The following is a 14928-nucleotide window of genomic DNA, read 5'->3' as shown; positions in this document are numbered from 1 at the left end:
CATTGTGGTCCAAAAATATGCAGGGAATGATCCCAATCTTTTGGTACCAGTTGAGACCTGATTTGTGACCCAGTATGTGATCTATTCTGGAGAATGTTCATGTGTACTCGAGGAGAATGTTCCATGTGGAGAAGAATGTGAATTCTGTTGCTTTAGGATGGAATGCTCTGAATATATCTGTGAAGTCCATCTGGTTCAGTGTGTCATTCAAAACCTGGTTTCCTTGTTGATCTTCTGCTTAGATCTGTCCATTGCCGTGAGTGGGGTGTTAAAGTCCCCTACGATTATAGTATTATTATCAATGTGTTTCTTTAAATTTGTTATTAATTGGTTTATATAATTGGCTGCTCCCATGTTAGGGGCATAAATATTTACAATTGTTAGATCTTCTTGTTGGGTAGACCCTTTAATTATGATATAGTGTCCTTCCTCATGTATTATTACGGTCTTTGGTTTGGAATCTAATTGGTCTGATATAGAGATTGCTATCCCAGCTTTCTTTTGATGTCTGTTAGCATGATAAATGGTTTTCCACCCCCCTCACTTTCAGTCTGGAGGTGTTTTTGGGTCTAAAATGAGTCTCTTGCAGACAGTATATCAATGGGTCTTGCTTTTTTATCCAAACTGATACCCTGTGTCTTTTGATTGGGGCATTTAGCCCATTTTTATTCAGAATAGCTATTGAAAGATATGAATTTAGTGCCATTTTATTACCTGTAAAGTCACTATTTCTGTATAACGTCTCTGTTCCTTTCTGGTCTGTGTTACTTTTGGGCTCTCTCTTCGCTTAAAGGATCCCTTTAAATATTTCTTTCAGGGCTGGTTTAGTGATCACAAATTCTTTAAGTTTCTGTTTGTCCTGGAAGCTGTTTACCTCTTCTTCTATTTTGAATGACATCCTTGCTGGATAAAGTATTCTTGGTTGTATATTTTTCTCATTTAGCATGCTGAATGTATCATGCCAGTCCTTTCTGGCCTGCCAGGTCTCTGTGGATAGGTCTTCTGCCAGTCTAAAGTTTTTACCCTTGTAGGTTATGGACTGCTTGTCCTGAGCTGCTTTCAGGATTTTCTCTTTGTCTGAGATTTACAAGTTTCACTATTATATGTTGAGGTGTTGACCTATTTTTATTGATTTTTGAGGGGGGGGTTCTTTGCCTCCTGGACTTGGATGCCTGTTTCCTTCCCCAGATTAGGGAAGTTCTCTGCTATAATTTGCTCCAGTATACCTTTTCCGCCACCGCTTCCTCTTCTTCTGAGATCCCAATTATCCTAATATTGTTTTGCTTTATGGTATCACTTATCTCTCTAATTCTCTGCTCATGATCCAGTAGTTGTTTATCTCTCTTTTTCTCATCTTCTTTATTCTTCATCATTTTGTCTTCTATATCACTAATTCTCTCTTCTGCCTCATTTATCCTAGCATTTAGACCCTCCATTTTTTATTGCATCTCATTAATAGCCTTTTTGATTTTGACTTGACTAAATTTTAGTTCTTTTATTTCTCCAGAAAGGGATTCTCTAGTGTCTTCTATGATTTTTTCAAGCCCAGCTAGTATCTTTATAATCATTATTCTGAACTTTAGTTCTGACATCTTACTTATATCCATACTGATTATATCCTTGGCAGTCAGTACTGCCTCTTGTTCTCTTTTTTGAGATGAGTTTTTCTGTCTTGTCATTCTATCCAGAGAAGAATAGTTGAAAAAGAGAACAAAATACTAAAGTGGCAACAACAACCCCAGAGAATTATACACTATACAGATTAGAAGAGACCTGAAACTGAAAAAAAATTAATTAATTTAGAAAGGAGAGTGAGAGAATGTAATCAGACAGGTGAACAGAAGAGAGCAATACATATATCCTGAGTGTACTTTCGTCTGTTTGTTACAGAAACTACATCCCAAAATTGTAAAGAAACACACACACACACACACACACACAAATAAAATTAAATAAAATGAAAGGATAGAATGGAACTGTAAAGATGAAAATTTAAAAAGACTTTAACAAAAAAAGAAAGAAGAAGGAAAGAAGAGAGAATATTATCAGATAGGTGAAGGGAGGAGATCATTACACTAGATTCTGGGTGTATTTTGGTCTGTTTGTTAGAAGAAACTGCATCCCAAAATTGTAAAGAAAGATAAACCTACATATATATAGGAAAATAAAGTTAAATACAATGAAAGGATAGAATGTAAGTGTAAAAATGAAAATTATAAATAATTTTTAAAAGAGTTGATAAAATTGGTGAAAAAGGAAAGAGAAAAAATTTAAGATTAAAGAATCATGGGGAAAAAAAGCATCAATTCTATATATTAATTTCCCCTAATGCTAGAGTTTTGCAGTTCTGTATGATCCGTAAGCTTGGTTTTAGGTGGTGTTCCTGGCTGATGTTCTGGGGGAGGGGCCTGTTGCGTTGATTCTCAGGTGTCTTTGCCCCAGGCGGAATTGCACGGCTCTTACCAGGGGCCAGGCTAAGTAATCTGCTCTGCTTTGCTCCATGTGGCTTTTGTTCCCTGAAAGCTTTCTGCGCAGCTTTAGAGGATGAGAATGAAAACGTCAGCCTCCCAATCTCTGGCCCTGGAGCCCAAAGCTCAGGGCCCCACTCCTCAGTGCACCCTCAGAAAAGCAGTCAATCACTCCTGTCTCTCTGGTCTCCGACCACACTCCATGTTCATCTAGCCTGTGGCCAAGCATTTCTATCTCAGGCACATGACCCAGTTTCAAGTCTCCAAACCCTGCAGACTCCTTCGGTGCAGCCCTGCGCCGCTCCTCCCAGGGGAGGAAGGGGGGTCTTGTGGCGGTGCTGCCGCTTGCTGGGCCCCTGGTCCGAGAGCAGTCACCTGACCGTGCCTCGGTTAGTGGTTAATGGCAGCCCCAAGCTGAGAGCCCACTCCTGGGCTTGCTGATTGCAGCCTGCTTCCCCACTCCGATGCCTGGGAGCTCTGCCACACTCAGGCACTCCTGGTCTTCCTGGGACCCCGGGATCCTGAGACCACACTGTCCCACCTAGGATTCTGCCCCAGCTCGCCACCTGGGCACCTTTCAGGCAGGGATGTCCCTCACTGGAGCAGATTTCTAAAAGTTCTGATTTTGCGCTCCACTGCTTTATCGCTTTCTGGTGCTGGCTGATGGAGGCTCCCTCCCCGCGAGGTCTATCTTCCCATATACCCCCTCGGATTCACTTCTCTGCTCCTTCTACCTTGCAGAAAGTGGTTGCTTTTCTATTTGTAGAGTTGCAGCTATTTTCTTAGATCTTCGGCTGAGTTTGCAGGTGTTCGGAATGATTTGATAGCTATCTAACCGAATTCCTAGGACCAGACCAAACTCAGGTCTCCTGCTCCTCCGCCATCTTGGACTGTCGGGTGGGGGGTGGGGAGGGAGAATTTGTAGCCATGTTTACACACCACCACACGCCTTTAGCACTGTTTCACAAGCCAGACAAATCCTTGCTCATTGGTCACCTTTTTACAGTCTAAAACTTTGGGTCATGATGGTATTCTACATCTGTTACTACACTGGTCGGTGATGTGCTTGTTCGGTGCAGCTTGTTTTCCTGGGATGTGAAAACAGGGTTTTCCTGCCCTGTCAGTACTGCCACATATGTGCCATTAGAGAGTCCCAATATTTTTTTTTATGTATACTTGACTATTTATTTATTTATTTATTTATTTATTTATTTATTTATTATTTGAGAGAGAGAGAGAGAGAGCGTGTGTGTGCATGGGGAAGAGCATAGGGGGAAGTAGGAAGAGCCCAGTGCGGGGCTTGATCTCACCACCCCGAGATCATGACCTGAACCAGGCTCTTACTCGACTGAGCCACCCAGGTGTCCCTAGAGAGTCCCAGTTTGATGAATACATATGTATGTGCCTTTTTTTCTTCTCTTAAGATTGCCAACACTCCTGATAACTGAATGTGTGCTGGTTTACATGTCTCCGGAGCAGTCTGCCAACCTTCTCAAGTGGGCGGCCAGCAGTTTTGAGACTGCCATGTTCATAAACTACGAACAGGTAAATGGGAGCATGAGACATTTGCATTCTGCATATATTCCCGTGGAGGCTTAACACTCTCCGAACAACCTCAGTATATATTCCCACTTATTCTTTTCCTTTTGCCTCTGGCTACTCACATACCTCCTTTTTCGCTGATTCTAGCAATCCCCAGTATCCCTGATTTCTTGATTTCCTACGAACTTATAGCCAGAGTTTTTGGAATGTCTTTTTGGCCTTTATAAAAGTCTTTTGAGTTCTTCTTTTATCATTGTATTTACTGTAGAGTCATGGACCTTGGTGGAGGGAATTTTGGCTGTCCTATGGGTATAGGGGTAGCAAACTCAGATTACCTCAGAGGCAGGCCTGTGATGCAAATGGATGAAGTTGGCCAGCGTAAGGCAGGCGGGAGTGGTGGGGACTATGGTGAACCAGAGTGTCCAGGTCCCATCTCATGGGCGGGTCCCCTGCTCAGTGCCAGCCAGTTTTACCACATGGATGTGTGAGCCTAGAGTTGAGAACTCCCAATTTTTTAGGAGAAGTTAGAATGCAGGATTTTAAGATAAAATTTCCTGATCTCTGGTGGCACGCAGCAGGCGGTGAGGACGTGCGCGCCCTTGCTTCTTCCTCTTTCTCGACTCCATCTTCGCGGTACGGGCTGCGGTGCCCGCAGTTCAGTCGCCGACATGCAGCTCTTTGTCCGCGCCCAGGAGCTACACACCCTCGAGGTGACCGGCAGGAGACGGTCGCCCAGATCAAGGCTCATGTAGCCTTGCTGGAGGGCATCGCTCCGGAAGATCAGGTCGTGCTCCTGGCAGGCACGCCCCTGGAGGATGAGGCTACCCTAGGTCAGTGTGGAGTGGAGGCTCTGACCACTCTGGAAGTAGCCGGCCGCATGCTTGGAGGTAAAGTCCATGGTTCCCTGGCCCGTGCTGGGAAAGTAAGAGGGCAGACTCCCAAGGTGGCTAAACAGGAAAAAAAGAAGAAGAAGACAGGCCGAGCCAAGCGACGGATGCAGTACAACTGGCGCTTTGTCAACGTCGTGCCCACTTTTGGCAAGAAGAAGGGTCCCAATGCCAACTCTTAAGTCCGTTGTAATCCTGACTCTCCCCAATAAAGCCACTTAGTTCAGTCAAAAAAAAAATTTTCCTGATCTCTGAGATCACTGAGTTTGGACCACTGGCTGCCTGTTTTTCTCTTCTGATCTAGTGGAAAGGATTATGCTTTGGAGGTTTGAAATTATTCAGCTTGGGTCTGAATCCTGGCCCTTGCTCTTACTCGGGGCTGTGTGTCCTTACGCAGAATTGCATGGTGGTTAGGAGTCCATGCTCTGGAGGTAGACTGCCTGCCTGTGTGACCTGGACAAGTTTTATAATCTCTCTCTGCCTGTCTCCTTATCCGAAAAATGAGAATAATAACAGTCCCGACTTCATAGGGTTGTAGTGAGGAGTGAGTTAATTTGTACAAGAGCATTTATGGTATTGCCCAGCTGTTAGGTAGGCATGAGCTGTTCTTCCGATCTCTGTGAGCCCCCGGTCCTTGTTTTTAAAGGGATGACTTCTCTGGATTATTACGGGAACTCATGAGATGATGTGTAGCAGTGGGCACATGACAAGCACTAATAAATACACAGTAGCTATTTTTATTGCTTCTTTTATTTTGCTTTTATTGATTTTACTTTATTTTTTTTAATCTCATTTAGTTTTAAATTTTATCACAGATGAGAGCAGTAAAGGTCTTGCCCACTGCAACATACTTATGGACAGATCTAAGGCTAGACCTGGTTGACCTTTTTGCCACCCCGTGCCCCAGGCCAGATTCTTGTATAGGTGGTTCTTGGTTGACTTTTCTTCCTTCCCTCTCTATAACTGGGGGCACTCCTCAGACTCAGTCTGCAGTCCTGGTGAATGGGTGTAATGGTAGCTGGCCTCATCTGTCTTTTCTGTAAATCCTGTGAATCTGTCTTTGCTTGCAGGATACCATGCCTGGGGAAAATGAATTCTGCTTTCTGTTTGCACACATCGTGGGTTTTCACCTGGCTTTGTGCATCTTGTTTCATCCATGTATTTTCTTATTCAACATCATATGGACATGGAGGATGAAGTGAATTTTGACCCCAGACCCCGTCACTTTGGAGCAGGCCTGGGGACATGCCAAGTTTCAGTCTGTTGTCCACAGCCATCCCTAAACTGGTTTAGTTCCCACCTCCCATCCTCACTTTGTGAATAATAAACATTTAACTTAATTTCCTAACAAATACAAAATCATCAGCATCCTCACATGTATTAATTACTCCCATGCCGTCCATGATTTTCTGATCAGTAGTTTAAAATGACAAAAACCGCATAAACGATGAACATATCAACACCGATGTAATAAGGATAGCAGCTGTGTAGAGTCTGCTGACTAGCAGGCACATCCCATGAGTTTTACATGTGTTAGCTTACTTGATGATCACAGTAGCCCCCAGGTTTTGTGGGTAAGGGGACCAAAGCACAGAGGGATTAGGCAGCTTGCCCATAGCCACCTAGCCTCACAACTAGAAAGCGTCCGGCCAGGACTCCAACCCAGGCAGCAAAACAACAGAGCGTGTGCTCACAGACACCCTCTGATCCTGACAGAATAGGGGGCAGTGTGACCATTAATGCCCCATAAGCCTCACACACCCACCAAAAGAGAGTCATACTGGTTCTTGTCTGGCAACGTCATCACGAGAACTCTGGGAATCATTTTATATATTAAAGCGATGAAGGTTTGAGACCGTGTCTATGACAGAGTAATAGCATATACGCTATGATAATGTACAGCGTATTCTGTTTTGCAGCATTTGTGTGTATCTATACATTAAGGGTTTTTTCAACTGGTTTGAAATGGTTCTTTATTCAAAAAGTAACACCACATGCAACATTTTTAAAAAATCAAATAGTACAAAAGGACAGGCAGGGAAAGGCAAGTCTCTCTCCTACCTTGGACTTTTGCCCTCTAACGTGGGAAGCGGCATGGCCAGATTCCAGAATTATTCTGTGCATATATAAATGTAGACTTGTTTTTTTTCTTAAAGGCTGATAGGAGCATATTCTGCACATTCCTCTGTACCTTACCTTTCAAGAGTTTATTACCTAAGAAATCATTTCATATCTGTGTCTGTGTCTATCTACATGTATATCCTCTTCTTTTCCTGTTTTCATGGCAATGCAATATTCCATTAAATGACCATGCCAGAATTTCTTTGACCCCAAATGATGGGCATTTAAATCCTTCCCGGGCCCTTTCTGTTATACGTAATGCTGCTGTAAACATTCTTGCACCCTTGCATGCATGCATGAGTGCCACAGAACAGCGTGCTGGCAGTGGCATGGCCGCCTCCCGGGCCAAGCACAACCCGTGTCCAGTGGCCCTCCTAGGGGCTGTCGGAGTGTACGCCCTGGTCAGCCCTCCGTGCTGTGCCTGCACCCGATTCCATGACCTGCCCTGGGTATTAGCAGACGTCAGCCACGGCTGGTTAGAAATAGAGTGGTGTTGTCTTATTTTGCATATTCGAGAACCAGAGAAACCCTTCTGGCAGTGCCCAGCCTCCCCTTTCCTTTCCCAGGTGAACATGGATGACCGGTTTGGACAGATCATGATCGAGAACCTGAGGAGGCGACAGTGTGACCTGGCGGGAGTGGAGACCTGCAAGTCGTTAGAGTCACAGGTCAGAGAGCGGGGCCACCCAGGGAAGGGCATCTTCCCTTTGCAGACCTGAGAAGTGGGGGCTCCACGTGGGCCACTAGTTCATCATGCTAGGGAAGTCCAAGCCCTTGGTCTGGAAAATACACATGGACATTTCCTGTACCCTAGTATTTCAAACTTTCATCATGCAGCTTTTCAGACAAGATGAAAGCAGAGGGAATAGTAAAAAGAACACCCGTGTCCCATCAGCCCGCTTCAGTAATTCACATTTTGTCCATATTGTTTTATTTATCCCCAATTTTTGTTGGTGTTGTCATTGGAACATTTTAAGGCAAATCCCAGACAGTATATCATTCTGCCCATAAATACTTCAGTGTGAATTTCCTACCAGTAAGGACTTTCTTCCCCCTGAGATCATGGTAATACCAATGCCACACCTCACAAATCAACCAGAACTCCTTCATAGCACCCACTACACAGTATGTGTTCAGATCTCCCGAGTTGCTTAAAAAAAAAAAAATCTATAGTTGGTGTGTTTCAAACAGGATCCAAACATGATCCAAACTTTGTACTTGACGTGACTCTTAAGTTTCTTAGAATCTAATAGACTTTCTTTTAAAGATTTTATATATTTGTTTGAGACAGAGACAGAGACAGGACAAGTGGGAAGGGGAGGGGGAGGAGAGAGAGGATGTCAAGCAGACTCCACACTGAGCATGGAGCCCAACTCGGGGCTGGATCCCAAAATCCTGAGGAGATCATGACCTGAGCTGAAACCAAGGGTGAGACGCTTACCCGACTGTGCCACCCAGGTGCCCTGCTGGAATCTAATAGATTTTCCTAAATATCTTTTTTTTTTCCTGCCTCCATTAAATAGGTTAGATTTTACATGTCTTCGTCACATTACCACTCGAATGCTTTCAAAAACTGTTGCCCCTAGAGATGTTTCTTTATTTCTCTTTAAAGATACTTTAGTGACTTCTCTCCCATTATAACAATGCATGTTTGGTGTAGAAAATTGGAAAATAAGAAGGAAGATAGAGGCTAGGATAGGTTTTCAAAAGAGAAGTCATCTGAGAGAAGTTTTCATGTGCTTAAAGAGTGTCTTGGATTTGTACGCCAGTGCCTTGTACCTTCTCCGTTTCTCTCCACCGCACATTCTAGAAAGAACGGCTCCTGTCGAATGGGTGGGAAACGGCGTCAGCAGTCGACATGATGGAACTGTACAGCAAATTGCCTCAAGCTGAAGTGAGCAGGTGAGGGATCGGCAATAGCCTCGTGGCGAACGATTATGAATTAAAGGCATAACTGTCTTTAATGTAAAAGGAAAAAAACAACAATAAACCCTCAAACCCTAACTTAGACTTATTTTGAAACAAGTTAATCTGCTAATACAGACTAAACATTGATAGCACCTTGAGAGTAACTCATTAGCCACTCACTGAGATAGGATTTATGCCAACACAGATTATTTTAGTCAAAATAAGCAATCGCACCTGTAACACTCCCAGAGCACCCTCTACAAGTGGAAATTTTGCACAATCCCTGTGTTTTGGAAGAGGAGGAGGAGACTGACGTTGTCCAAGGGCTTCTAAAGGGGAAAAGTCTGCTCGCAGATTTTTAAATGGGACTTCTCCCCTCATTATAAAATAAATTGTTTGAAAATGGTTTTCAAGCTATGTGTGACGTGCATGAAATGGAAAGTAGTTTTGCACTCTGTAGCTGCACTTCCAGAAATTGCTGTTATTAGTAAATTGGGGTGCGTTTTTCTATGTGTATGTAAAGGTGAATATTTATTGATACATAAGTTTCTGATTTTTAAATCAGTAGATCCCTATTACATGTATTGGTCTATAAGTCACCCTCCTCTTTTAGAAACTTAACAATTGATTGTATTTCTCTTCACATACCAAAATATACCCAAATACAGAAGGTTCCCATGTCCTGTTCAATGATGATTAGTATTTATATTGATATGTGGATAGATTACATTGGTGATAATAATTTTATAGTAATTAAAAAGTAGCATCTAGAGCTGGGCATTTAGTTGTGCCGTATTGTTTATTTTGTTGTGCTTTAATTTCCCTGTTATAAACAACCGTATTTATCTCTGGGCGGTGTTAGTGCCAACTTTAATTCAGTTCTTCTTTTATCGTTACTTTATACTCCCTGGTTTGTGTTTCCTCTTGCCTTTGGGGACCTACAGATATAGGTCTCTTACAAGATAATCAGAATTTTAGGCCTTGCTTCTCCATAGAAGTTGCTATTAATTTTTAGAAGTATCACTATCTTTTCTAAATGTTTAGATCAAGGCCTTGAAGGTTTGTGAAAGAGATGTCTCCATGTGATCAGGTCCATGTTTTCTGGAATCTTCAAGAATTTTCCTTTCCTGCAGGCTGGGTTTCATTTGCTGCATGTCAAGGCAACTGTTTTGAATAGCCCTGGTCAGGCATCTAAAGTGGTAACCCTCTAGCAGCTCTCCTGGGTGCCCAGAGAGGAGTCTGTAACTGGCGGCAGCCGTCACGGGAGCAACTTTTTTCTAGGCCGTCATTTGTCTCGTGTTGCCATGGCCTTGTGTATTCAGCACCATGTATCCCTGACAGAGGTGGGGAATGGGGTGGGACAGGCTTTGGTCTGTCTGCCCAAGGCCGAACAGCCCTCCCAGGTCTGGGAATGCCTGGTAGTTTGTGTCTACATTTGCCAAGGGCTTCTGCTGGATACTGTGTATAAAAAAGAAGTCTAAGGCTAGCCTGTTTATTTAACAAATACCGAGTGCCAACTGTGCACCATGTACTTTCCTAAGCACAAGGCATACAACAGAGATCAAAACGGATCAAAAGATATGCCTGCCTTGGAGTTCACATTCCAAGGAACGGCTTCACAATCTAGTGTCTCCTAAGAGCTGAACTTGGTGCTAAACATCCTGGAGCCTTCATTATGGTGCTGGTGTTTTGTAGAACTTGGCAAATCTGCCTCGTGGGTCTTCTGATGAGTTGGGAAGCAAGCCAAGTACCTTATGTGTAGTCACTCTCAGTTCAGATGTGACCCTTAGGCCTGCCTACCGAGACAGGAACGAAAACACAAATACAGAAACATGCGCAGCAAATGCACATATGTACGCCCCTCCCCCCACCCCAGCCTTTACTAATGGCGATACCTGAATGTTAGCAATGACTATTGTGAATAGTGGGCGTATGGATCATTTTTAATTTTCTTCTTTTTTTTTTTAAAGAGCCACTTTTTTTTTTTAAGATTTTTTTTAATTATTTATTTATTCGACAGAGATAGAGACAGCCAGTGAGAGAGGGAACACAAGCAGGGGGAGTGGGAGAGGAAGAAGCAGGCTCATAGCGGAGGAGCCTGATGTGGGGCTCGATCCCATAATGCTGGGATCATGCCCTGAGCCGAAGGCCGACGCTTAACCGCGCTGTGCCACCCAGGCGCCCCGGATCATTTTTAATTTTCTTCTTAATATTTTTTGAAAATGCCCAAAATTTCTCCCAGCGTGCCCATATTTTAACAGAAAAAACATTTTTTAAGCTATTTTATATGTTTTGCATATTTGTGTGTGCGTTATGTTTTAAAGCTGACATTTTAAATGCTTTTTTTGAAAAAAATCATACCAGGGCATGATAAAAGAAAACGCACAGAATAAAGTAATGTAGAGTAAAAACAAAAACCAGCCCTTCAATCGTGTTTCCCTCACTATCAGTCTACTGCATTCTCTCAAGAGACAAGCACCGTTACCAGTTTCTTCTGTATTTTCCGGAAGGGAGCTATGCATATACAAGCATATATATCTCCCACTTTTTCTTTCGTAAATAATAGTATGCTCTGCATATTATTTTCTACACAACTTACTTTTTGAACTCCATGATAAGCCTTAGAGGCTGTTCTGTGTCATTGCATATAGACCTATCCCATTCTTTCAGATAGCTACATATTATCCTATTGTATGAATGTGCTTTAATTTATTTAACCCAGCTCTTCTGGTTTAAGGTTTTATGCTATGATGCTGCAGTGAATATTCTGGAATGTACATTTTTGTACTCATAGGGTAAAATCTTATTTTATTTTATTTTATTTATTTGAGAGAGAGAAAGAGCAAGAGAGAGACCACGAGTGAGGGGTGGGGTGGGAAAGGAAGAGGGAGAAGCAGACTCCCTGCTGAGCAAGGAGCCTGATGTGGGACTCGATCCCAGGACCCCGAGATCCTGACCTAAGCTGAAGGCAGATGCTTAACCAACTGAGCCACCCGGGCACCCCTCATTGGGTAAAATCTTAAAGGCAGAAGTGCTGAATAAGTAATGTGCATTTTCAGCATTGATAGAAGAGATCAGGTTGCCATGCAGAAAGGTTGTACCATTTTGTAATCCAACTAGTAACCCAGGAGAGCACCTTTCCCCCGTGTCCTTGCTAAAGTACAAATCAGCCTCTTTTTTGATCTTTGTCAATCTGATAGTTGAAAAAGTATCTTGTATTTTAATGAGATCGAGAGCATCTTGTTTTCCTTTTCTGGTGAATGTGTCTTTTGCCTTTTAAATAAGTTTTAGAAGTGTTTCTCATGAAGTATGACAGCTCTTTACCGAGCAAGAAAATCTACCTTTTCTCACTTGTGTTGTGAAGTTTTTTTTCTAGTTTGTCATTTGTCTTTTGACTTTATTTATGGTATTTTTTTTATAATGAAGATAAAATGGAACCACATCATATGTACCATGTTGCTCCCTGCTTCTTTCCTCTTACTGTAATATGAACATCTTTCCGTATCCATAAACTTTGGGCCGTCATCTTCATTTTTAATTGTAGAGCTTGATATTGTCCTACTTTTTTTCTCCCCACAGAATAGAGTCACTTGAATTCCTGGATGAAATGGAGCTTCTCGAACAGCTCATGCAGCATTACTGCCTTTGTTGGGCAACCAAAGGAGGGCATGAACTAGGTACGTGAATTTACTTTTGTTGATTTGCCCTAGAAATGGGGACGTTTTTGTCTCCAAACACTGTAAGTCATGCCTGGAATGAACTGGAGTATCGGATGCGTGTGTCCATGAGCAATAGGCAGAAAATGAGCTGTTATATCCTCTGTGTTTTTATAGCACAGAAACCAGGTGAGTCGTTCAGATAAATCATGTGTACCAACACTAACAAACCGACAGCCCTTTAGAGGTTTCCTCTGGCACTTCCTCTGTGGGAATGGAAAAGACCTTGAGAGTTTAGAGCAGTAATTTTAATAAAAGTAATCACCTTATGACCAGGTTTACTAGACGTCAGGCACACAAATCGTTCTACGTGTCTCCAGCAAACCCATGCAGCTGTGGGTCACATTTCTCCACTTACCTTCTGTGATTAAGGTGAAGTCCCCTCGCCTGGCAGAGGAAGGCCGTGGCGGGAGCGTGGGTCCTTGTTCAGTGTTATTCGCTTCCTCGGTCTTGACCCACGTGGGTCTTGCTTCCTCTGGCGTCCCCCCTTAGGCATCTCTCCGGCCCCATGGAGACCATTTTAGATCCCAGTGTGGCCTTAACTGAAGTAGCCGCCCTTCAGGTGTCCCGAGGACGGCGTCCTACAGACTCGTCCAGTGACATACAGCCTTAGGCAGGGAGCCCAGACAAAACACAGAACATGACACAGCAAGGGCAGCCTCCCGCACAAACATTCCATGCTGACGTGAGGCTGTTAATCATCCCCCTGGGGCTTACCGTTCTGGTAGTTTATAAATTTACCCAGCAGTTCAGCCCCCAAATTCTTTTAAATTTGTCTTTTCATTTTAAAGAATTTATTAGTGGGATTTTATACTGTTATCCCCTACATCCCCCCAATTTTAAAAACAACATCATTCTTAATAGAGACTTTGGAAGCTTCTAAAAAGTCCAGTGAAAAAGAGAAAAATCAGCTGCGTGCCCGTCACTCAGAGATAACCTCTGATAGCTTTTTCCTTCCGCTCTTTTACTAGCTGTGCTTTGTTTTTAGCAGAACTGAATTTCTGTGCTTATGTACTTGGAGTCCTGATCTTTTCCACTTAGTATCGTAACATCCATTCCCCCTCGCTGTGAGAAACTCTCAGTGAGCATAATTTTAATGGTTTTATAAAAATTCTGTCATGACACTATGTCCGGATTGAATCAACTTTGCCACACTTTTGGAACTGTAGTCGTTTGTAATACTATTAAGCCGATTCTAGTTTTTATAAACGAACAACACCCAGAACATTTTTATGTTGGGGGCTGCTTTGTGATGTCAGTAGTGTACGTGTGAGGTGAAGATTGTCTCATCTCTGCATTTGCTCGGGGTTCATTACTGAACTTGTGGACTTCTGCCATTGACCTCAGAGCCCATACGCTGTGACAGCACTTTCTGAATCCCCTTGAAACCCCCGTAAACACAGCCTCGTCCAACCTCTTGCTTCCTTGTGGATGATCTCTCACCACTCAGGAGAGCAGAGCTGCCGTGAGGAGGTGTGTGGCCCGTGCCCCTGAGCCGGTGGCCATGGGCCTGGGGTTCAGCAGGGGTTCATTCTCCTAGCTTTGCTTGCTCTGCTCCACGGTGTGAGTCTCTTAACAGCATCTGTGTGTTTCCTTCCCTCAGGTTTGAAGGAAATCACTTACTAATTTGTTGGAGGCCCGTGCTGAGCCGGGAGCTGAAGCCACTGACCTTCCCAGAGTTGTTGGGCCACGTTTCCTGGGTGGTGGCCAGACCTGGCCTGCCAGCCTCATCCCACACCCCGAGAAGCCTCAGCTCCTAAGGCTGTCGCACCACCTTCTGTGCCCGTTGACTTATCGTTGAAATAAATCTGTTGTTGCCAATCGCCCGCGCGTTGGTCCTCCGCTGCTCCTCTCTCCCTTGGGTGGGCTCTGGTTTATCTCCATGTCAGCTGAAACCAAAGATCCTGACTCTTCCTCCAGCCTTGGCTTGCTCCCTGTGAGTCAGCCTCAGCTCAGGCTCCCGCATCCACATGGGGGTTTACCTTGACCTGGGCCTCCACCTCCATCCGAGGCCAGAGCTCTTCTCGGTTCCTGTCTCTGCCCTGGCCGGGACCTGCCTGCTTAGTCCTTGGTTTATTGCAGCCAGCTGGGTGAACCTCGAACCTCTGAATGTGTTATCTCATACAGTGAAGGGGATCTGCAGGCGTGATTGCTTAGGACCTTGAGATGGGGAGATTACCCAGGAGTATCTGGGTGGGCCCAGTGCCATCACAGCGTCCTTACAAGGAGAGGCAGGAGGGTGGGAGGAGAAGGAGGTGTGCTGATGGACCCAGAGAGGAGCGGTGC

At 43.9% G+C, this 14928-nt stretch overlaps 1 protein-coding gene, 1 long non-coding RNA gene and 1 pseudogene across 2 annotated transcripts in view; 2 read left to right on the top strand and 1 right to left on the bottom strand.

The window, feature by feature from the left end:
* The window catches only part of LOC123778061 (leucine carboxyl methyltransferase 1), a 51972-nt gene extending 37507 nt beyond the window's left edge, over positions 1-14465 (top strand). The window contains exons 7-11 of the mRNA XM_045775221.2: positions 3893-4013; positions 7585-7686; positions 8829-8920; positions 12506-12603; positions 14246-14465. Of these exons, the coding sequence (XP_045631177.2) occupies positions 3893-4013; positions 7585-7686; positions 8829-8920; positions 12506-12603; positions 14246-14268 (436 nt within the window). The 3' untranslated portion in view covers positions 14269-14465. The remainder of the gene's footprint in view (positions 1-3892; positions 4014-7584; positions 7687-8828; positions 8921-12505; positions 12604-14245) is intronic.
* Positions 4571-5136, top strand: LOC123778062 (ubiquitin-like FUBI-ribosomal protein eS30 fusion protein pseudogene; annotated as a pseudogene).
* Positions 8309-13272, bottom strand: LOC148110491 (uncharacterized). Its single transcript, XR_015727352.1, has 2 exons — positions 13001-13272; positions 8309-8976 (listed from the first exon to the last, which is right to left on the bottom strand). It is a non-coding gene; the product is annotated as an uncharacterized LOC148110491 (long non-coding RNA).
* Positions 14466-14928: the final 463 nt, after the last annotated feature.

Source organism: Ursus americanus, chromosome 2 (assembly GCF_024610735.1).
Source record: "Ursus americanus isolate L20-20 chromosome 2, mUrsAme1.1.p, whole genome shotgun sequence".
NCBI classification, from domain to species: Eukaryota; Metazoa; Chordata; class Mammalia; order Carnivora; family Ursidae; genus Ursus; species Ursus americanus.
Note: the sequence above shows the minus strand (reverse complement) of the source record. Positions and strands in the feature narration are given on the sequence as shown.